General features: G+C 41.0%; 1 protein-coding gene across 3 annotated transcripts in view; it reads right to left on the minus strand.

Moving 5' to 3' along the window:
- The window catches only part of FAM20B (FAM20B glycosaminoglycan xylosylkinase), a 48,439-nt gene extending 24,709 nt beyond the window's left edge, over nt 1-23,730 (minus strand). For 2 of the 3 annotated variants that reach the window (XM_082393355.1, XM_082393353.1), the window contains exons 1-4: nt 23,487-23,639; nt 11,000-11,508; nt 5,691-5,777; nt 2,006-2,115 (exon numbers count right to left, since the gene is read on the minus strand). In XM_082393355.1, coding sequence (XP_082249481.1) covers nt 2,006-2,115; nt 5,691-5,777; nt 11,000-11,376 — 574 coding nt within the window. In that variant the 5' untranslated portion in view covers nt 11,377-11,508; nt 23,487-23,639. Of the gene's footprint in view, nt 1-2,005; nt 2,116-5,690; nt 5,778-10,999; nt 11,509-23,486; nt 23,640-23,710 lie in introns of those variants that run through there. The other variant, XM_082393354.1, reaches the window with a different exon arrangement.
- Between the last annotated feature and the right edge of the window lie 873 nt (nt 23,731-24,603).

The following is a 24,603-nucleotide window of genomic DNA, read 5'->3' on the forward strand; positions in this document are numbered from 1 at the left end:
CCTAGTTCAGAGCCTGCCACACAGAGTGAAACAAAATTTTGTTCAATAAATAAATGAATGAATGTAGAAGAATATAAGCAGATCAAATATTTTAGTCTCAAAATCTGGGTTTGAATCCTGGCTAACAGTTAGTAGCTTTGTGACTTTGGGAAAGTCATTTAACTCTTTTAAACCTCTTTCTCAGGTCTGAAATGTGGATAAATCTCCCCTACTTATTGCACTCTTTTGTCAAGAGGATTAAATAAGGTAACTGTGTGAAAGTGCTTTGTCAAGTTGCAAGGGCTATACAAAATTTAGTTATCATTATACCAAGTTATCTAGTAATACATTTTAAAAATTGTGCTAAGGTCAGCTCATTATTTAAAACCTATCTCCAGCCAATCCCTCTACCTGCCTGCTATGGACTGAATGTTCATGACTCCCTAGAATTCACACGGTGAAGCCCCCATATGGTGGTATTTGGAGGTGGGATTTTGGGGAGGAGTCCTCATGATGGGATTAGTGCCTTTATAAGAAGAGACATGACAGAGATGATTCCTCTTTCATTCTTTCTCTGCAATGTGAGGATACAGGAAGAAGACTGCTGCCTGTGAATCACAAAGAGGGCTTTCACCAGAACCCAACCATGGTGGCACCCTGATCTTGGACTTCCAGTATCCAGAACTGTGAAAAATAAATCCCCATTGTTTAAGCCACACAGTCCATGATATCTTGTTATAGCAGCCAAACTAAGACACTGCCCTATGCTGTAGAGTGTATCCAGAAGCTTTTCTCTAAATGTACCAGTCCTTTGTACTTTCAGGTCTTTGTGCCCTCATTTCCATTATACTTCCTGTTATTTTGCCCAATGCCCTTCCCTCTTTGCTGCCTGGGTAGCGTCTACGGATTCTTCAATACTCAGCCCAAGTGTTAATAACCTCCTCTACAAACCTTTTTCTGGCCTCTCCCTTCCCCCGCACCTTGCACAATATATGAGAGTTAACCTTCTATGAGTCTCTAGATAGCGGGCCTATTCTTCTCATCCATCAGGAATGCATGTTTGCCTAAGCATAAAATTGGACAAGCAGAAGTGATTAGAAAATATATGAAACAAATCAGTGACACTGTATGCTTTTGGTTATTTGTAAGAACAGCAGAGCCCTAGCCTGATAAGTTTAAATTCTGAATGGTGAATCTGTCAAAAGTGCTTTAAATATTCAGTTTCACCTCATTATAAATGTAAATCCATTCGCTCTGGCAAAGCAAGTTGAAGTTCATCTTGCAATGTCTATTTCAACAGTCATATCAACGCAGAGTACTGTGTCATTGAAAATGGCACCCTGAAGAGGCTCAGACAAGAGACCACAGCACCTCTGAATTCCTCCCATTCTCACTATGTCTGCAAGGAGAACAGGAGTGAGAATTCTAGCCCAGACCCCTTACCTCAGAGTGTGACAATGGAGAACAGAGGCCAGAGGGATGGCAGTCAGTTCCACACACAAAGAGTTACATAGGCTAACCTTTGCAGAGTAGGAGGAGGCAGTGGTGATCTTCCAGGCCCAAGGGCAACCCTACAAGGGAATTTCTGACCCTCTTATCGAGTTGCCTTAAGGTTTGCTCAATTCTCAGGAGACAGGAAACAGTTCCCAAGAAAGTACAGGAGTATGAAAAAAACCACCAAGGCAATGATACACAGACAATAACTGATTTAGACCAAATTTTGAGTTTGAGATTTAGTTTAAGATCAAGCAGAAGGAAATAAAGTTATCCCCTAATTACACTATCGTAAATGACCTCACTTCCTACTTCACAGACACACAAAGCGTGCATTAGGGAAAACTTTCAATTTCCTGCCATCCACCTTTAGATCTATTTCCCCCAGTAATCTGAGAACAAGTTGCCTGATTTGCTTTTGTAGTCTCTTGAGTTCTTCAGTTCCTAAAAGTCATGAGCCAGCTTGCTCAATGATGCCCCATTTAATTTATTAACTATTCCCTTACCTAAACGTCCTCTATAACCTCCTTACCTATGGTTAGGAAGGTGCTCAAGAGCTGCTCCGTGGCAACAGGCTTGATCTCTGTCCGCAGATTAACAAATCTGCCAACCACCAAGGGGGCTCGGCGGAAACCCAGAATCCTGGTTTGGAAGGTTGAACAGAAGAGAAAAATCTTTGTGGATATATTTTAAACAGTAGTCTTTTTTTTTTTTTTTGGCTGCGTTGTGCAGCTTGTGGGATATTAGTTCCCCAACCAGGGATCGAACTGGGCCCCTGGCAGTGAGAGCGTGGAGTCTTAACCACTAAGCACAGGACTGCCGGGGAATTCCCTAAACAGTAGTCTTAAAAATAATGGTTAATCATGTTAGGTGTGTAAAGGTATTGCTGATTGCTGGTAAGTATTTTTTAGCGTACATACATTTATGAATTTAATATCAAGATGTAAATAATTTATGTAAGACAAATCTAGCAAAACGTGAGCAATTGTTAAACCTAGGGAGTGGGTATATGGGTTCACTATACTATTTTTTCTACGTCTGTTAGAAATTTTTCATAATAAAATTTTAAAATTTAACAAAGCATTAAAAAAAAATTGGGCTTAAACCCATACAGGGCTTCAAACCTTTACATAAAACACTGACAGAAAACTATACAGATTAATCTAAAAGGATAAACTCATAGGACAACTTAAATATAGATACATTTGAAGATACTTCTAATGGTCTAGAAGTCCAACCTTATCGTTGAGCACCATCATTTTTTTTAAAAAAGGAAATTTTCTGGCTAAAAAATATACACTCGCTGAAGAAAAGTTGGAGGGGCAGGATTTGGAACACACAGAAATTTATGGAAGAAAATTAAAATCATCCATAATTCCACAACCGAGAAGTAACTACTACCATTTCGGCATAAGACCATTTTTTCCTTCACATGTATATATAAACACATACTCACTCTTTGTGTGTATATACACAATTGAGATTATGCTATATGCACTTCTGTCTCCTGCTTTTCACTCACCATTGTATCATGAGCCTTTTCTCATGTTATTAAAAAAGCCTTTAAAAATGACTGTGCATATGGGGCATATGTATATGTATAACTGATTCATTTTGTTATAAAGCAGAAACTAACACACCATTGTAAAGCAATTATACTCCAACAAAGATGTTAAAAAAAAAAATGACTGTGCAATAAATAATCCATTGTTCAGGGCTGCTGACTGACTCTGTCCTAAACTCATTTTTAGAAAAGCCACAAAAGGAGATCAATAGATGTCAAAATAACATAAAAAATGAGAGAACTTCCTGAGGCCAGAGGAGGTGGTTAAATCCTAATGTAATGGAGAAATAGCAACCCAGAGCAGAAAAGTATAAGGTGGGAAAAAAAGTGGGGAAGTATTTTTTTCTCCCCATTGACTGTTGTCAGACCTTCAAAGAACAGCAGCCACTTAGTGCTGGGAAGCCATGTCCAGTGGCACCTGAGCTTGGATGGGGCAGTTAACAAAAGGGGTAGGGGGACTGGCCAGAGAATATCTTTCAGACTTTGAGGGAGGGAAGGGCTTTAAAATACAAGACCCCCAAAGCACAGGTGATAAATTGAAACATTATAGGGACTTCCCTGGCAGTCCAGTGGTTAATACTTGGTGCTTCCACTGCAAGGGGCACAGATTAGATCGCTGGTCAGGGAACTAGGATCCCGCATGCTGTGTGGCGAGGCCACAAAAATAAATAAATAAATAAATAGAAACATGATTATATTTAATTAACATCAAAAGTAATAATTTCTATACAAAGACCACTTCACTCTAAGTTAACAAACAGGTGTTGTGCTGTGAAAAGGAGGTACTAATCTCTGCCCATAATTGGGGGAATATAAAATAATAATGAGATACCACTCTACATATATTAGATTAACTAAAATTAGTATGTTGGATAATATAAAATATTGGTATGGATATGGGAAAAAGATCTTCATGAACTGCTGGTGTCCATCAACAGGGAAACAGGAAGGGGTTTAGGGATGAAGAAAATAAGGAAACAAATGAGGTCTTGGAAAGACTGATTCTAATGTGCAATTAAGTGATGAGTAGGATTTATCCAACTCCTTCCCACTAGGCCTTAGAAGAGGCAGTGAAAATTCATGGTATTGTGAACAAACATTTATTTAATTCTTCCCTTTCAATAGATGTTTAGATTGCTTCCATATTTTCACTACTGAAAATGCTACTAGCTAAGATCTTGGTATATGTATCTTTGAATTTCTGATTCTCTAGGGTACTTCCTAGAAGTATCTGGGATGTTTGCATAAAAAGGTAGTTACTCATTCAAAGGGTATGAACATTAAGGTTTTTGATACATAATGCCGGAGTTCTTAAAAGAATGACTGAACCAATTAACAATGACAGAAGCAGTATACAAATGTCAATGTATTCCTGCCAATAAAGTATTATCTTTTTTCTAATCTTTGCTATTTTCAGTAGGAGAAAATAGTATCCCATTGTTTCAGTTGGATTTTTTTGTTTGTTTTGGCCACACTGCGTGGCTTGTGGGATCTTAGTTCCCTGACCAGGGACTGAACCCTGGCCCACAGCAGTGACAGTGCGGAGTCTGAACCACTGGACCACAAGGGAATTCCCTGGATTTTTTTTTTATTACTGGTGAAGATGAACTCCCTCTGTCATATTTATTAGCAATCAATAATTTCTATTCAACCAACTGTGTTCTTAGACCATTTTCTACTAGCGTTTTAGAGCATGTATAAGATTTTCTAAACATTTATATATTAAGGTTATTAATGCTTAGATTATATTAGATTCAAGTATTTTCCTCCTAAGTTTGTTTGCTTTCAAATTTTGTTTGATGTTTCTTGACATATGAGTTAATTTGTTTTTAATTTAGTTGAATCTATTGAGTTTTTTCTTTGTGATTTTTAAATTATTGCTTTTATGCTTAGAAAATCCTTCCTAATCCAGAAAAAAGACAAAAATTCATCTTTATTTTCTTCTGGTTTCCTTATAGATTCATTTCAAAAATATTGTGAATAATTTCTTTTAAAGTCTACCAATATGCCCTGATTAAAGAGCTGATCAGAGGAGCAACTGGGGTACTAGACAATTCAGTTACAAGGATCCTGACTAGTAACTTGCTAAAAAAGTATTAATTTTCCTAGTTAACTTATACATTTAGAATTCGCATCTATTTTTCTCTTAGAATTATCCTGGTTATTGAAGCTGTGCATATTTTGTATAAAGGACAATAAAATTCACATATATGTCATGCTATATGTTTCTAGCATATGAGGATAAGTGAGTATTATTTAAAACAAGATCAAAACAAAACAAAAATCAGGACTGCCAGGCCCAATTAATGGCCAGTTCAATTTAGGGACTTGAATTCAAACTCTGGCCTTCTTCCTGCCATTTTATTTACCAAGAACATCTTCACTCATGCTAATGAGAGAGGGCATAACAGAATGAAATGACCTAAAAAAGCCTGGAGTTAAGACATTTACTTTGGTATTCCTAGTACCACCCAAATAATGAGGAACTCATACAAATTTAATGGAATTAATCAGTTATCTAAAGTAGGTAACAAGTTAAAGTTATTAGATTTCATTTTTTTTATTACATTCCTTTGAAAGGAGTCCACAAGTCCTCTCCAAGATATTTCCAAAAGGAAACAAAACGAATGTAACCCACTGTGATTACACATACCTGTCCAAATGAAAGGCTGCTACCTCTGCATTGTGTCTATCATAACCAGCATATGGTTCCCCTTCTACCACATAGTCTCGGTTATACCTGCAGAGTGAATGGGAAGCACAGATGCAGACATGAATTATGTCAGTACCAGAGGCGACAGCACAAGAGGCAGAATAGAAATTTGCAAGCCTGATTTTGCTCTAGAAAACTTCTCTGTCAATCCTGAGAACAGTCATGGATTAGCATAGATCACTGGTTGATGTGGTGAAGATGAAGTGGAGAAGAAAACTAGAATTATACATCTACCTCTGCAATCATTCTATGAATAAAACACAGATGTTATTTTTACCCCTCTAAAAGACTTTCAATGTAGCTTAAGTAAAACTGTAAGGTACTTTTCTGGAAGGTGAGGACCATCTTTGTATCTTCAGCACAGTGTTAAGCCTACAGTTGGTGCTTAATAAATGTCTACTGAAATGTTTATTAGACTAAGCTGAAGTAAAAGGAAAATATGGCAAGGCTTACCAGAATGGCTATGGCAAGGCTTATTAGAGAAGTTTAAATTTCTTGGGGAAAAAAATGGTCCAGATATGCCTCTGTTTTTGTTAACAAGGAGGCAAAGGTACATTTGCCTTCCCTGTTAATGGGAAGAACTAGACACAATTCACCTATGACCTCTACTGTTCACCTGCATTTCCTGAATCAAAAGGAGACCTATCAGGCTTTTCAAGACAGAAATAAGTTGAGAATGACGTGAAGAGGAGCCACCCCACTAAGGACACTTGGATCTCCAATGCTGAAAAGGCCATGGGGAAGTGAGAAACGGTACTATACAAGGTAGTGACCTTCAACATAAATGACCACAGAATACAAAGTAAAACCATGTCCACCAAACACATTTTCAAATCAAAGTGATGAAACATTTATGTTAGAAGACAGTCATGCAAAACCACCTGGTTGGACACCAGTTTCTTCTTAGCATGGTCAATATACTCAAACGTATTTTTTTGTTTCTATTGTCAAAGCATCATTTAGGCTGCCAAGGATTACACCTGTTACCTCCAAATTAAAAGTCTCAGTTTTTAAACAGGACTGCAGCAAAAGCTGACACTATTCAAGCACTTCTCTCTCCACTACAGCTGCAGGCTGTCCATAAAGCTGGGTGACAGTCCTTGAATACCTTATTTCTCAGGACTCCAGAGGAGCCACAGGAAGATTTGTAGAGATGTGCAGTCCACTCCTTTAGTGAAACATTAGAAAACTTTCCAGTACATGGAAAGGCTGCTTTGAGTGAAATGTAAAACCCTAGAAAAATCCAGGAACTTTGGGAGTAGGCTGGAGAAACAGGGAGGGAAGGAAAAGGGAAAGGAAGAAGAATCAAAATGAAAGAACTGCATTGGAGTCCAAAGGTCTGAATCCTTAGTTCATGCCTTGGTTATGAGAAATACGGAAAGTCAGAACTCTGGATCTCATTTTCCCCAGCTGTAAAATGAGTAGTTGGACTAGCTGATCTCCAAGGTCCCTTTCAGCACTTCCTAAGATCAGTCACTGACTTCTACCCACCCCCAGGCCCTTGCCGTCTTGTTCCTTTCCCACCGTAACTGCAGTTTTTGCCTGTGAAAATCAATTTACTTCCAGAAAGAATACAGCTATTGGGTTGGCCAAAAAGTTCGTTCAGTTAGTGAACACGTTGTTCAATAAAGATCTTCGTGAAAGTGAAAAATGTCTTTTCTTACTTAAAGCCCCATTAACTTTTTGGCCAACCCAATATACTGAAAAAAATCACTTTTATAATAATGTAATAAAGAAAAATGTGCAAATAAAGGCATCACTGTATTCCTATATATTTCATATACTATACAAATCTTCCATCTCTGGCAGGAGGACATGGACAACCAGGCTCCAGAAATGCTGAACCACAAGCGGCTGTTAAAGAAAGGTGCACGTCTCGATTTAGCAGAAAGGTCTTAGATCCTCCTCTCAACACAGCAATCCATCTTAAGTCACTGACAGAGCAGCAAAATTCATACAGTAACTGCCAATAAATCACTCCTATCCTTCTGGTGAAGGACATCAGAATGTGACCAAGAACATTAATTTGCACTTACACTGGGACTATATAGTCTCAGAGGCCCGCAGGGTCAGAATAGCAATTTGCTGGGTGTCTGGGGGCTGGAGTCAATTTCTACAAGCACTTAAATGTGCACCCACTTTCCCCACCCCAGGAGAGTGCCAGGTGTAATCAGCCCAGGTCAGTGTGTGCAGTGACTAGAGCGCTATCACCTACTGCAGGGGCTTGACAGCTTGCGGGAGGTGGGGCATGAGCATCTGTGGAGCTGGGCGTAGACAAGGGCTCTTCAGAAGGTGATGGGGGAGGAAGGGGCCGCACTGACAGGAATAAAGAGCTGGGTGTAGAGAGGAGGACCAGGCTGTGAGGGGCTGGTCACTAGGCTGTGCAGGCTGGGTTTTGTCTGGTGAGCAATGGGAATCCCTGGATGTTTTAAAGTTGGGGAGCACAGTGATTATATGGGTATTTGGGAGAAGAATGAAAGTGGATTTCAGGATGGTCTGGAAGAGGAAAGTAATGGGAAGGCTGCAGTGGTAGTAAGAGATATGAGATAAAGCAACAGTGACTAAGGTTAGCTTATGCATTTATCTGCTGCCACGTCCACTAGTCACCAGTCTGGCCTCTTCCTCCCTCCAGTTATGCTTTGTCTGAATACCCCAGTCCTATCTGCAAAGCACCTGGACTAATACTAATGTTGCACACCATCAGTAATATCTGCCTTCTAACACTTCCTGCTGTCCCATCTCACCTTCAATTCTTAGTGTACAAATAGTGGGTGTGGAGAGGGTATCCTTTTATTTAAACACAAAATGCCTGCAACTCATCTCTTTTTACATGAATTTAATTTTTGTTTTTAGTTTGTCTTCTTTCCATCACTCTGCTTATGCTGCAATCTCTCAGGCTACAAATCAAGGGGTCAAAGATCATATTTCAAAAGGAAAGTAGCAAATTTTTGATGATGGGTGATCCATGTTATCTCTCTTACAGGAAGGCAAACAAATTTAAGAGAATCACACGTGTGTGGCAGAACACAAGTTGCTCACACTCTGACAGCTCCATTAGTTACTGCAGGGTGATCTTGTCAAGTTATTCTTTCTCAAGTTATTCTTTCTAAGTCTCAGTTTCTTACTCTGGAAATAAGAACTGTAACTGCCCACAGTCGTGATGAAGGTTAAAAGCATTAACAGATACAAAAGTACTTAGTGTAATGCCTGGCAAATGGTGTGTATGCAACAGAAATTAGATCCAAGGCCCACATAACTATGCTTTTTCCTCATTACCTGACAATCAGACTTTCTATTCTCCAAAAGTGTACTGCATTTTAAAACTTTCCTAATTTCCACATCTTCCACACACCATACTTCCCAGTTCCAGGCAAATGCAGATCCCTTCCACTTCTGGAATTCCAATAATATTAGCTCTCTGCTTGCCTATTATCTACTGATATATGGGTCATGAAGGGAGCTAAGCCAACTACTCTGGTCACAGTTGGTTTTTGCACCCCTTCACCCCATATTTCTTCTCCCACTCCAGCAAGAGACCCAAAGTTATGCGTTATAATTTTCTCAAAAGCTCTACTGAGGAATGAAAAAAATGTTTAGTACACAGAAAATTTTAGACATTAAAAATTTTGAGAAAACCCACTAGTAACTAATTCCTGTCAAAAGAATATAAATCACCATCATGTTAACCTATTTCAAATTCATATACAAACAGAAAACTTTAAAAAAATTAATTATACTATAGAATGGCCACACGAATTATCTCTGTAGATCCTTAGAAAAGTCCAAAGGGATCACTGTCTAACAACATATGATCTAGCCCTCTCTAGTTCAAATTTGGACTGAGGCAACTAAAATGGCCCAGTTCTCTGCTTAAAACAGGTAAAAGAAACAACAACGAGATATCACTACACACATATTAGAATGACCAAAATCCAAAACACTGACAACACCAAATGCTGTTGAGGATGTGGAATAACAAGAACTCTCATTCGCTGCTGATGGGAATGTAAAACGGTACAGCTACTTTGGAAGACAGACTGGCAGTTTCCTACAAAATTAAACATTCTCTTACCATATGATCCAGCAATTGTGCTCCTTGGTATTTACCCAAATGAGCTAAGAACTTACATCTACACAAATCCTGCACATGAATGTTTATAGCAGCTTTATTCATAACTGCCAAAACTTGGAAGCAACCAAGATGACCTTGAGTAGGTGAATGGATAAACAAACTGTGATACAGCTATACAATGGAATATTATTTAGCAAAAAAAAAAAAAAAAAAGCTATCAAGCCACAAAAAGACATGGAGGAACCTTAAGACACAGAGAGAAGCCAATCTGAAAAGGTTACAAAAGGTATGATTCCGACTATATGGCGTTCTGGAAAAGGCAAAACCATGGAGACAGTAGAAAGATTAGGGGTTGCCAGGGGTTCAGGGGGAGGAAGGGAAGGATGAATAGATAGAACACAGGGGACGCTGAGGCCAGGGAAGCTATTCTGTATGATACTGTAATGGTGAATACTTGTCATTATAAGTTTATTAAAACTCTCACAGAATGTACAGCATGAAGAGTGAACTTAATGTAAATTATGGACTTTAGTTAATAAATTAATATTGGCTCATCAACTGTAACAAATGTACTAATTTGATGGAAGATGTTAATAACTGGAGAGACTGGGGAAGAGAGGGGAGGGGGTACACAGGAACTTTCTGTACTTTCCCCTTGATTTTTCTGTAAACCTAAAATTGCTTAAAAAATAAAATAAAGCCTATTAATTAAAACAAAACCAAAGCTCAAGTGAAAGAATCACGGCTTTAGTGCTAAAAAGGACTTAAGTCACCCATCCAAAACCTACTCCAACTCTGGGCAACTCCTACTCCACAGTGTCCCTGACATGTGGTTGCCCAGTCTTTAATTGTACACTTATGGTGGCAAGTTGCTTATTTCCTAACCAATTCATTTTGTATCTCTAACATCTGGCACATAGTAGATACCTGACAAATTTCAGAATCAAGGATAGCTCTAATTGTAAAATGTGCCATCTAATATTGAACCAAAACATATTCCTATAAATTTCCCTTACTCAAAGAATCATGGAACATTAAGAGCTAGAAGAGACTTCAGAGATCTTCTAGTCTCTCCTTCCCATTTTACTGAAGAGAATACCAAGAGAGGGAGATGAGCACTCATATAAATACCAAGTTACAACTAAATAGCACAGATAACTTCAAGATGAAGACTTACCGCTTAGGTTTGAAGACAACTTTCTGTCCTCCTTCAAGTATCAGTAAGGCTTTCAGTTGTGTCCCTTTATAACCTACATCAGCTTTAATGATTTTCTTGGTGGCCATGGCATGCATGATTGCCCCCAGCTCTGGTGTCTCTTCAGGGTACACTTCCCGGGGAACCACCCACTGGGCTGCAATCTCCCAGGGAGACTGCAAGGTGTGGTCCAGCTTGGACACCAGCTCTACCCGCAAGCCAGCCATCATTCGGTGAAAGGCCCTCTGGTCCTCCCGGTTGGCAGCTGACGTATCTAAGTTGTCAATCAGGAAAACTTTGGTGAAGATAAAGATGACAAGGAGAATTGCTAACAGCACGACTCGCTGCTTTAGCTTCATGTTGACCTCTTTTCCTTCTCCCCTGACTACTCTCTCTCACTTATCAAGGAGAGCAGGTGGTGATTGTCAGCAAGGAGATTCCATGATTATACACACTGGTCCATTTCTTCACTGAGGTGCCTCCCACAATTCCTGCAAGCCCAAGTATAAAGCACAATTCAATCAGAAATTCTGTCCTTCCACCCCTGAATCTTTTGCAAGCCTCAAATATATTACTCACCATTTTAGCCTTGCTAATCCTATGCCCGAGAAGACCCAATAATTTAAAATGAACTGGTCCAAGGAAGGACCTAATAGTTAAGAACCAGGTACACTGAAAATTTAAAAGCAAATACTACCGTTTTAATAGGGTGCAGAGCCATCTAGGAGCCATTTGGATGGCTACCAATTCCTAGAAACCAAAACAATAGGAAAAAGCACAAAAAAGTAAAACATTAAGATAGGCATAACTCCTTAACTTTCATTTTTAGCTTTCAAAATCCATAAAGGACTTCTGAATATCCAAAACCACCAGTATTTGGTAACTTTTCAGTTATCTCCTCCAAATATAAGTTTTATGACACGTTATAAGACAGGAACTCCTAAAAATGCCAAAGAGCGTACAGAGGAGAGTAATAACTCCCTCTCCAAATTCAAATACCTAGCAATCCTGGACATGTCATATCTGCTATTCATGTATTTAAATACGACAAACACCCAGATATGTATCTCTACTTAATCAGTCTTCTACTAATTATTTTTCAAAATTAAAAACCCTGTAAAATATGGATAATCAAATCTGGATAAATTAAGTAAAGGAAAAACATATCCCTACACCATCTGGCTATTAGTAGAACATGACCAGAAAACTAATGAAACCTGATACTAGAGCAACACTACGAAATCTGGACTGGTCAGGCACGTAACAGAGATACTGATGCTACAGACATAAAGAAGTGCTGCTTCCGGTGTGGGGCGCACCACCCTCTGGTCAATTCTGAAGCTAAAAGATTCCAAATACAAGATTTTTGCAAGGGTGTCAAGAACATACAATTCAGCCTCATTTGCATGCTGACAGGTTGCTTTCCACTCCACAGGGCCATTTAAAAACATGCACAAGCTTACTTTGCTACATGCCTACAGGCAGCACTGCACTGGGCTAAGACAAAGATGACAAGAAGATAACAGGGTGTTGCTTCACTCTCCAGTTCATTTAACAACTCAAACCATTAATTGAAGAAATAAAACCAATACAAAAGATAGGACAAACGATTCAGGCTGAGACACTCCCACCCAAACTGGAGACTGCTCCCCTAATAACAGCTGGAAACACATCCAAGAACAGTCTACTAGAGCAACAGTGTGTTCTAAGGGCAGCACCTTGCTCAGAGCTTGCTGACATGCAGTTTATTCGTGGTGATTGACCTCTCTTCCCATTCATTTTCATAAAGATGGGAAAGCGAGAGTCACATTCAAATTCTAATTATCTCCAGCCACCTGTTTTGTTGCATTATCATCTCCCAGGGAGTACATAACACTATTAGCTGAAACACAGGCAACTCAAGTACATCCAAAATGTAATTGTGATGGTATCAAGTTTGGTGTGAAACTCAGTAAAACAGTTCCCTGCGATTACTGATAACAGCAATGCTAGAAGAGCAGATTTCAGAGATTTTTGCTAGTTCCAACATGACCTAAACCACACAACTTCTTCAATTATTTGTTCAGCAGTACACATCTCTGGCTGCAGTGGTAAAAGGTAACATGGAAATCTCCCTGTGTCAGCAATCATTTCCTCAGCACCTCCAGCTGCAACTACCTCCTGCTGAGGTACAATTCTGGCACAAAGGGGTCAGCTGAACAGATTTTCACTTCCTACAAAACCCTCCTCAGGACTAAAGTCGGGTTAACCCGTGAACTTCTAATGATGCTGCTCATTTCATTTAGAATGAAGAAATTCCTCCCTTATGCTATATAAACAAATTATATCTAAACATTTGGCACAAAGGTTAGGGAGAGTGAGGGCTTTTTTTTTTTTAAATCACCAATGCAATAGGAAGTTCTAGTAGCTCCAAAATTCAGACAAAACAAACTGAGTCTGTATGCTTTTCAATTTTGAAATCTCATTACCTTCTGATGGGCCTCAGAAGAGCACATTCATCAGTTTAGGGCTGCAGATAATTCATCCACTCAACTAGGACAGAAATTTCTACTAAGTGAACTGAAGAGTTCAACTGTTACCTCACTTCACTATTTACCGCTGCAGATTAGTAGCGAGGGCAGGTTGAACGAAGGGGCTGAACAAGTTTTCTTGTTTGTGATTAGTCACCACATCCTGGTAGAACAAGTAAGGTTGCAATTTGACACTGTTCTCTACAACCGCCCGTCATGCCCACAGCCATCGACTTCATTTAGTGCTCAGCACCTTCTACTGGATCCCTAAAAGAACTGCCTCTGGGCCTCCACGTCCTCCAATCCAGACTAGATAATGCAGCAAAATCATATTTCTAATCACACACCATTTTTGAGTTCTATAAATCCCCTAGCAAGGCAGTAAAGCCCTACCCTAAATGACTTCGGCCAATCTACATTGCTAGGCATCTCTCTCATTCTCTTCACTCATCACTTGTCAGCTTCCACCACAAACATGGTCCCCTAAGTCACTCCTCACTGGAACTCTTGTCAAAATTCCTCTAGCTCTTATCTTTTCTTCCCATCTTCTCCTGTTTAAAGCCTAACTGAGCTTTGAAGGGCCATCTCCAAAGCCATTTCTGGTCTCTCCTCACACTCTATAGTAACTAACCTCTCTCATCTTTAGACCAGTACTTAAGTACATTCTGCTTTATCCAGTGTCTTCTTGTATGTAGTTCTCAATCCCCCTCTCAGAATCCTGGCTCCTTAGTGATCTTAACTACCTTTGCACTCCCTGCAGTACGTAGCATAGTAAGGGTAGATGCATTGTTCACCTAAACTGAACAAACCACTGCAAATGAGGCTAGGCAAGTATCTTAGGACTCTGCTGTTAATTTCCTCGGTGGTATTCGGTATCAAATGAGTGTGTATTAACTGGCACCTTAATGTTGGCTGTCCTTAATTAGCTCTCCTTTTTTTGGGAATCTACTTCTCTACCAACACTCTACTCAATTTAGTTGGTAGTTTCAGAGTACAGTCTCTTTTTCTGAGTAAGTACTGACAGTTCAGAAAGAGGTATTCCTTTAGCTGGAAAGCTGCTACTCCTTCAGCCTACAGGGCAAGAACAATGATATTCAAGAAATCGACAATGTAGAGGTTTCAGTGGAATTTTTACAAAAAGTCTATGAGTTTGCAAGACTCCTATTCCAGAAAAATGTATTAGATGCATGATACAGAATAATTCCATCCTCTAATAATGGCAGACTCTTTTACTATTTACAATGATCCCCTTCTCTCCTGTATGCTTGAGAGGGGAGGGTACCCAAGACAGAGCTTCCATGCTGTATTATCTTCTTTTCTTACTGGAGACAGCAGCATACTATGCACACTCTGCAAACTGGGTTTCTAAGAGGATCCCTCTTTTCAGATACTAAGAAAATGAAAGCAAGATCACTGGGTATATCCCAAGTTATTCATGAAAACTTCTCTTGCATTCCCAGGAGCCTGCCTGCTATATTTCATGCCCTCACCTCCTGTATAAATGCCTCCAACAGTGTAACATTGTCCAGTTATATTATGGTCATTTATTTTAATGTTTCGGTTATGTGAAACAGAGCCTACCTCAAAGAACAATCTCAAGGTAATAACATAACTCAAAAAATGTTAAATATAAAAACGCAGGGCAAATGTAAGTCTTCACACTAAAAGCTGGTATAAATTCCCAGACTGGAGTTCTGGAAGGCAGAAGCTTATTAAGGAATTTTCATACTGAACTCTGGTTTCACACTCAGCTCCATCAGTGAAATGAGGCTTGATATGGAAGCTAATATTTCATTCCTCTCTCTCTCTCTCTCTCACACACACACACACACACACACACACACACACACACACACACACACTATCCTACACATTTGATAAGTGTTTTATAAGGATAAACTTATGACTAAAAATTGTTTTGGGAGAAACAGGTTCACACAGAAAAAGGTGAAGTCTTAGTATAAAGACTAGAATCCTCTGTTCAAGAATCTGGCTGATGTCTGGAGGAACACATACAGAAATACACATCAGTGCAGAGATCTGTTAGTCATCAGCTGATAAAATTCAATACATGTGGCTGCTGAGAACATGCAAAGACCTCACCCCAACACTCCCACAAGCCACCAGTGAGGTTCCAAGCCTTAACAGTAGCAGTGCCACGTTGAATCGCCCTCTGATCAAGTGACAACCTCACGCTACTTCTCCGAACGTCACGGAGAAGAAATCCCAACTTCTGCTCACAGCAACTAAAGTGAAGGCTTCAGTAATACTCTTTTTTTGTGCTTCCAATTCAGCAGTCAAATCAAGTTCTTACCACATGAAGGGAATGTAACATGCTTTGTGAGTGTCAAATACCGGAAGAAAACATTCCGTATGAACATTTTATGCAGAGGGCTATTAACAAAGGAGATGGTGAAGGGGGTAGGATTTATTATATAACTAGTAAAATATCTTATCATGTTTACTCACACAATCTCCTCACCCTTGATCCTGAGTAGAAATTACAAGGACACTTTCACAAACTTCTTCTTTGGTCACTGTTGGTCTCAGCAAACCTCTGAAGGTTTGGTTAGTATAAAAGGTAAGACCTGAATTTAATTAAGAGTTTTTGGTTGACTGTCTACAAAGACAGACACCAACAATTCCTCCCATCGGGAGGTGGAATCTATTTTTCCTTCCCCTGAATCTGGGCTATCTTTGTAACTTGCTTTGATCAACAGAATGCTGTGGAAGTGGCTGTGTGCTAGGTGTCTTAAAAGACCTAGCAGCTTCCATTTGGGGCCAAGCTACTATGTAAAGCAGCTCAGGCTAGGCTACTGAATGATGGGAGACCTGGCCAGCCCCTAGTTATTCTGGCCACTCCAGCTAAATGCCAGACACAGAAGTGAAGCCATTAAGGGCATTCCAGTTCCAGCTGAGGCCCCAGCTAAATACAGCCGCCCATCTGACTCCAGCCTATATCATGTGGGCAGAAGAACCAGTCAGCTGGGCACAGTTGACCTATATAGTCATGAGAAACAAATCATTTAGTCTTAAGCCACTACATTTGGGGGTAATTTCTAAAACCCAGCATTCTCACATCTATTCTGTCCATGTCAACTCTTTGGGAGACATTAAATTAACCATTAATACAAATAAAGATTGGATTAATAAATAATTAACGTCTCTTAAAGGTAACACAAGAAAAAGACAGAATCTCAAACGGATCATTTACTGAAGTCCCTTTACATACTTTAGAGCAATCAAGGCTAACCTTACACACTCACAGACTCACACAACTATACACACCCAGTTTATAAAGCTTAACTTTTAAACTTCAGCCAAAATTACAACCCTTTAGTACAAAAAAAAAAAAAAATTAAAAACACACATACTTTCACCTTGGGGTAAGTCTGATATACTGCCCTCTTGTTAACTGGTGGTGACATTAGAGCACTGTGCTACATTCTTACTAGCTGCCCCCTAGAAATAAATGCAGTCTCTCCTGATGGTTAGTGACAATTATTATAAGTAAAATAAAGAGCATTCAGAAATCTCTCCACTTATCATTGTGTGTTTCTAGCTAGGAAGTCTAAACCTCTAATACCAAATGGCATCCAGTTTTTATTACATGAATAAATCCCTATTATCCTCAGAAAACCAGCCTACTCCTGCACTGCCACCACTGCCCACAACAGCATAATACTGTTCTTTTTCACGTTCAATTGGGAGTCCTCAACTAAGACAAAATCTAACAACAAGTAATATCATTAATCAGTATCTACATACAGTTTTCCTTTCCTTTCCTTGCTAAGTCTCCACTTAAGAAACAGCTACTTAATTCACCTTCTTTCTAAATATAAACTCTTCTGTAGCAGAGGGGTTAAGAATATGTGCTCTGGATTCAGAATGCCTGGGTCTGAATGCCTGCTAACCTCTCTGGGCCTCAGTTTCCTCATATGGAAAATGAAATAAGAACACTATTACCTGACTCACAGAATTGTTAAAAATGAATGTCATTACCATGTGTACTGTGCTAAAATTAGTGCTTGGACAACCTATAGTAATTCTTGTTGGTCATTATTACCGTATCAAAAACCCAAAGATGACTTCCTGAGGAGAAAGAATGACAAAGAAAATAACCCTCATTGCTTATGTTGTCTTCTGGGTTACACAGTCAGGGGCTGGATACCTATGTTGCATTACCAAGAGTTCTAGTAATCTTATATTCCTGAACTAAATCCTTTCCTAAATTTGAGGAGTAGCTAAGGCTGTAAGCAAGTAGGTTTCTTCAGCGTGGGTACCAAGTGAAGCAGAAGACTGGGAGGTTATGTCACTAATTTGACCAACCTGTTTCTCTTCTCTACAAAGTTCAATTCTACCACATTCAATGTAAGTGAAACAGATGGGAAGCATGAACTTCTTCTATTTCACAAAAACAGCCGAATAGAATGCCCTTCACAATTTTCTTCAGTTTGGAAAATTAAATCTGTGTTTTAAAGATGACAGCTTTGCAGGTCCTAAAGCTTTTAAGATAAGCTCTGAAGTAACCTAAGTTACAGGTATAGAAAATCAAATCTCCATATAGTCTGAATTGATTCAAGTGTTATATATTCCTCACAGTTTTCACTTAATATTTATTCACATATGTAAACTTTTTTTTTTTTGTGAAATCCTCTAACAGTTCCCTGTGAAGGAAGGAACGAAAATGATCACCAAGCATTAATGAAGCATAAAGTAGCCTTTCTTCCTGGGTGTGAGAGTAAAACTGAAACAGGCTATGGAGTGTTTGTTCCCTCTTTGAAAAAAATTCAATTCCTGCAACCTGTCCCATTTAAATCTTGATTTAGGGCAACCCTCTAATGCTCTTCCTTGAAAAATGAAAAGAAAAAACCTTCAGCTCATACTGCTAGTGAGATTTGTTCTAAAAAACCAACACGTGCAGTGTTCACTGATCTAGAAACTCTATGGAAATGCCTAAGAATCTGCATTCTGTTTCAAATGGGCCAGGTATAATGAACTTTTCTAAGTTCCAGGTATTTCACTGCTCAATTATCGGTATCTAACAACCATTTAAGGCTATATAGAATATAATTACTATATAGCATAGAAATATGGAATTTCAAATCATATAACATTTACTTCAGAGTTTCATGTTTTCCATCTTTATTGTTCAGTTCACTACAGTTCTTGAAAAGGTATGTAAGCTTTATTCAAGAGTGACACCTCACACTTTTAACTTTATGTTCTAGGGTATGTCAAGCTGACAGGCCACAGATCACTTTAGAAATAGGAACCCCAAGCAGGTCTGTGCTGAGTTATGGCTGAGTGGCTCCAGGCACGATCCCTTGTTATATATGAATATAAATGCACACACACACATACGTACACACATATATTTTTTGGCATGCCTGTCTCCTCTACCCTATTGTAAGTTCCTCAAGGACAGAGGATATATTTTACTCTCTTTGTAGTTCCAAGTAACCTAGCACAGTGCAGGGCACATGAGAGGTACTGGATAAATGCTTATTGAATAAAAGGAGTGAAGAGCAAGGAAGAGAGACCTTTATGGTTATAAGAATTTCTTCAGCTCTTTGGTTTAAATATGGCCTCTTTTTTTTTTTAAACAGACATAGGGAAACTAAGTCATGTAATGAATTCAGATATACAGTACAGTAAGAATGTTGAAATGTCAAATATGTATACCAACTTGATATACTCAATTTTAAATTGCTGCCTTCTGTATACCTTGCTTCCATCTTTCAAGGCAACTGCTATTGCCAAGCTGGTGTCTGGTGTTGGTTGGGACTGGGAGTAAAGATGATCTGGAAATGCTAAGAGGAAGATTGGAGATGGTCCAACATTGCCCCAAGAATGATACAAGACAGGGCTGGACCCAAATTTTCAAGTATTATTGGCAATGCTTTCTGAAACGAGAACCAACACTGGTATTTCCATATCATTTTCTTTTTTCTACAGAAAGAACTACAGGGACATAAATGCACCTATACAGAGCGCAAATTCACTATCTAAACCAAGGATAAGAAACAAGAAATGAACAAAAGGTCTTTGGGCAGCCAAAATAATGGTCACAAAGTTCATCCACTAATACAGAACAGGCAGGCAGACCCTCACTAAGCCTATTTAGCTGTTTTGCATTCAGTTTCAGGAAGCAGTGTTATCTGGGTTGCTACTCCACAGAAGATCAGAAGCTGCAAAAATTTTAAAAAGGGCAGCAGGGATGCTAACAACAGCAAAAGTACAGCTTTTTCGCCTCTGAAAGAAGAGACAGATTGACTACTGAAAGCAAATTCAAGAATTCAAAAAGCAGAGGGGACAAACAACTTACATATTTCAATCACCTCAAAGCCCTACAGGATTACTGTCTGTAACTATAACCTCAAGTCAATCAAGGTTACACTATATTGCTTAAAAAGCAAACAAAACATATAATACATTGTAAAAAATTCTTCACAAAAATATAGCTAAAATAAGAATTTTTGCACCCAATATCTTATTCCCACACTGCTATATAGATAAAGCAGAAAGTTAGCATTTAAGACCATGGAATGATCGACTTCACTGCCTCATCCTGTACTTGGTTGTGTTTCACATTCATAATTTCATATTCCTTGACCTCCTTTTAAAATGTACCCAAATTAACACCTTCCCCTCCATTGGGTAGTTACCTTGCCAGAAAGTAGTCTGCTAAACACACACCAAAGCTCAGTATCTCTTTTCTGCATCAGCCTTCATTTCTTATCTCATACTGGGATGACAGATGCAACCCCCCAAACTCACCAGGTCCAGAGCTAGGCCTTCCCTCTTCTGATTTTGGATATGAATGACAAAAGTCACAAGTGAGAGCTTTGCATTACATTCTTTCCTAGATGGCTCTAGCAGTCATGCTGACATTATAAGTTGGTCAAAAGCTAGCTTCAGTTGCAAAGTAAGATCTTCTGTTCTGTACCCCAGGTCTGTGCCAATGAATTCATTACTCCCTGAGTGTTACAGAGGCAGCTCAAGGAAGGAAAAGAGGGAGAGCTTTACAAGTGTGGAATGAGGAGCACTTCGGGGAGGGATAACTCCCCTCTCCCACCCCCAATATGAAGGACCAGAAGATGGACAGTCAGGGTCAACGATACTGGCATGGCCAATACCAAGAGCTCTAGTTCTTCTATTAGTGCAAAAATATTGTCTACCAATCCAACTGCTTGTTGAACCTAGCCAGAGAAGGCTGCAGGAGCAGGTCTGTGAAGCTGCACTCAGGCTGCAGGTGGCTAGAACACCACCCAATCACAAAATTAGATCTCAAGGCAGCTCCAGCAAGTAACACCCTTTACAGATACCCATCTCAACAGAACTATTTTCAACAGGAATCAGAAACACACTTTCTTGGCTTTTATTTTCCTGTAAAGAGGAGCTAAACAATTTATCATCTGCACTAGAATATTTCCTCCTCCCGCATACTGTTTTCCATTCATTCATTCAACCACCAAACATTTACTGCACACCTACTATGCACTATGCACTGTTAGGTGCAAAAAGAAAAGTACATCAATCATCATCACGACTACACCACGCTGTAGTGCCTCATTGTAACTGTGCTTCTCACCCCAAAACTACCTGGCCCTTAGTCCCAGAGTGGCCTGACATCACCTTCAGAAGACAGTCTCCTTTTTACTGTTTCCAACTATGGCCACAGAATACAAAGAGCAGCCTCCTGTTTCTATTATGAGATTGTAGCAGTCACCGAGAGACAACCACTGTGGTTGCTATTTTAAAAAGTTGTCAATTCAAGAGCTGAAGTATCTGGCTTCAGGGTTTATACCATTAAAATGATGGTCACACAAAGTGTAGGAAGCTGAAGTCTGCCCTGCAAGTAGAGGAAACAGAAAATTTCATTTAGAAATTCAAAATTCAGAAAAGATAAAAAGCAGAGGCTTTAACGCTGTGTGAAAGAACTGGAGTCTACAAATGGAAATCAAGAGAATGGACTAAAAGTCAAGGAATTATCAACTCAACGTAAAGAAATTCTATGACATAAAGGATTAGATGATAGAAACAATGATCTGTTTGTTCCCTATTCAAAGAACCCAGGGTGTGTGTTTTCCAATTTTCATTCTTTAACTAAATTATGGCTATTTTCTTACTAGCTCCAGAGAAACAAGCCGAACAAATCAATCTCACATTTTTACCAGTCACACTGAAGAAAAGCTATGAGCTCCAAGATTTCCGGATCATCTTTTACCACCATTCATTTCTATCATTGCACTTTAATGTAAGTGACGCTGACTCTGAATTGCTTGCTTGTGCCTCTTAATTCTCTTTTGACAAGCACTTTCAAAGGTGGAAGGCCCTCCTGTTGATTGATTCCACTGAACAGTTCTAGGGGCCAAAGTCCAACATCTTCACAAACTTCAGAGGTTATTAATTTAACACAAAACATGAATTTTTAAATCTACCTTAGACTGGCTCTAAGTCTAGGCAAATAACTTAGCATCTTTAACATCTGTATCTCAGTTTCTCAAGGACATGTCTTGATGATAAATAACAATATATGTGGAAGAGCTCTAAGGCTTAGCTCAAAGGTCCTGCATAAATTCCAAGACTGTAATACGTAGAGCACACTGAGGTCTCTAACCCAATTTAAAATAATCAACACCATGGGACTTCCCTGGTGGTCTAGTGGTTAAGACTGCGCTCCCAACGCAGGGGACCCGGGTTCGATCCCTGGTCAGAGAACTAGATCAACTAAAAAGATCTCACACCCAGCAAGGAAAATCCTGCCTGCCGCAACTAAGACCCGGCACAGCCAGATAAATAAATAATAAAAAATAATCAACCCCAATGAAATTTATGCATTAATTTACAACACAAGGAGGATAGGAATAGTTAGTAAACGGTAATCATAGTTATCGTTTTACATAAAGTCCTGCAATTTAAAAGCTAAAAGACCCACATTCCTGTTCCTTCTTTTCAAGGTGAGAAATCAAACCTCTGAAGGGAAACTAGCTGGGTGGGGATGATACTGATACTTGGTCCTAAACTCAAGTCACTGTACCCAGCATCCCTCATTTTCCCAAATTATAAACTCCTCACCCTTCCAACTGACGATATGGCCATTTAAAGGACTAATAATTCCCTAACAACCAATCACGTCTTGTCCCCTCCACTTTCACTCCAACATCCTTCTACCCCTTCTCTTCGTACCGGGACACTTGCAGGTAACAGAAGCCTGATTAGAATGAAACTCTTATCAGATCCCACAATCAAGGACGCAACTTGACAACTGCTCACGCTCATCATTAATGGCAACGTTTCGGTTCGCTTTTAATTGCGGGACCACAGCACCCGGAAATGAAATCTCAAGCGCAACCCACTTGGGACAACCGTATCATTTCCTTAAGTTGTGCCCGACTGCGAGCGCGGGGTGCACGATCCCGAGGAGACCGCGGATCCCTAGGCACGGTTACCCTGCCTCCCGCCTCAGGCCTGGAAGTCACTCGCGCTTCTCGGCCACGAGCTGGGCCCGCGAGCGCGCGATACCCCCCCACCCCGGGCCGCCGCAACGAGCACTCGGCGGGACACGAGGGCGGCACCAGAGCCAGTCGCCTCTGGGGACCGCGTCCGGGCGCGAGGGTGGGTCACTGGACGGATCCCGGGCGGCCCGAGGCGCCCCCAAGTAAGGCCCGCGCCTCAGGCGGGCCGAGGAGGCGACGGCCTCGGCCGCGTCCCTCCAGCCACGACGGCCGGTAGGAACCCTCTCGGGGCCAGCGAAGCGGGGCGCGCGGCCCGGGCCGGTCTCTGAGGCAGCCGCCGCTCGTGGACCGCTCTGGGCACTGGTGCCCGGCCCCTCAGGGAGGCGCCCCGCCCCCAGACGGCTCCAGCCCGGCGCGCGCCACGCACCGCGCCCCGCCCGCGGGTGGGCCTGCACTTTCCCGCCCGGCCCCCCGCCCCCCCGCCCCCAAACCGCTCACCTGCGGCGCCCTAGGCTCGCTCCATGGCCGCCCGCGCGGTGCGGTGCGGCGCGGCCCCGGCCGCCCCCGCCGCCTCAGGGAAGGGGCAGCCCCACGCCGCGCTCACCGCCCCCAGCCGCCGCTACTGCGGCTCCCGCCCACCCCCGGCCCGGCCATTCCCTGGCCACCTCACCCCGCGGTCCCACACCCACCCCCCCGCCTCCGCGGCTCGCGACTGTTGGTACCTTCCTAGCGTAACGCCTTCCCCGCGGCCAATCCAAGGGCTTCTTCCGCGAGGTCCCACCCCCGCCCTCCGGTGGGCGGGCCTACCGGACCTGATCCGGACCGCCCGCCTTAACCTTTTGCGTCCCGGGCCGGTCAGCTTAACTCTCTCGACGCCGGCTCACGCCTCTCCTGCTTCTCCCTGCCGCCCCGCCCCGCTTACGTAAATTGACCTCTAACTTCTCTCTAGCCTTAGCTTTTTCTTTCCTGGTTTTCGTGAGCAGCTAGGCAGCCAGTCAGCGGGACTGGAAGTAGGGGTCCCTTAGGTCAAGTTCTGTTTGTGAGAAGCAATTTCCCTCCTCCTTTTGCCCTTTTCATTTGCCTCATTGGTACTTCTGCTTCTGCCTATATAAGTGTATCCCCTTGCCCAAAAGAGGCCAGCCTTACCATAGTGAGCCCTCTTACTTCGGACCAGAGCAAAGCTCCCTGCTACATTTTGTAGCATTTAATAAAAGTGTGACTAATTGATTGTAATAGTTTCTTAACGTCTGTCTTTTGCAATGGACTGTAAGGCCCATGAGGACAGGGCAGTCGTGTCTGGGTCTCCAATGCCTGACACTCAGTAGACTCCCTATAAATAGTTTTGGTTTGTTTTGGCCTCGCCGCGGGGCTTGTGCAATCTTAGTTCCCTGAGGAGGAATCCAACCGTGCCCACGACAGTGAAAGCACCAAGTCTTAACCACTGGACCCCCAGGGAGTTCCCTCCTTATAAATAGTTTGAATTAAAGATTCTTCCTTCTCTTAAACTATCTCCTTTCCACTGACTCCCTACGGTGCATCCGCTGTATAACGCATCCATTCATTTATTCATCATATACTAAGCTTGGACTTAGTGTGCCTGTCCCTGAAGTATTAT

Source organism: Balaenoptera borealis (assembly GCF_965194805.1).
Source record: "Balaenoptera borealis genome assembly, chromosome: 1".
Taxonomy (NCBI): Eukaryota; Metazoa; Chordata; class Mammalia; order Artiodactyla; family Balaenopteridae; genus Balaenoptera; species Balaenoptera borealis.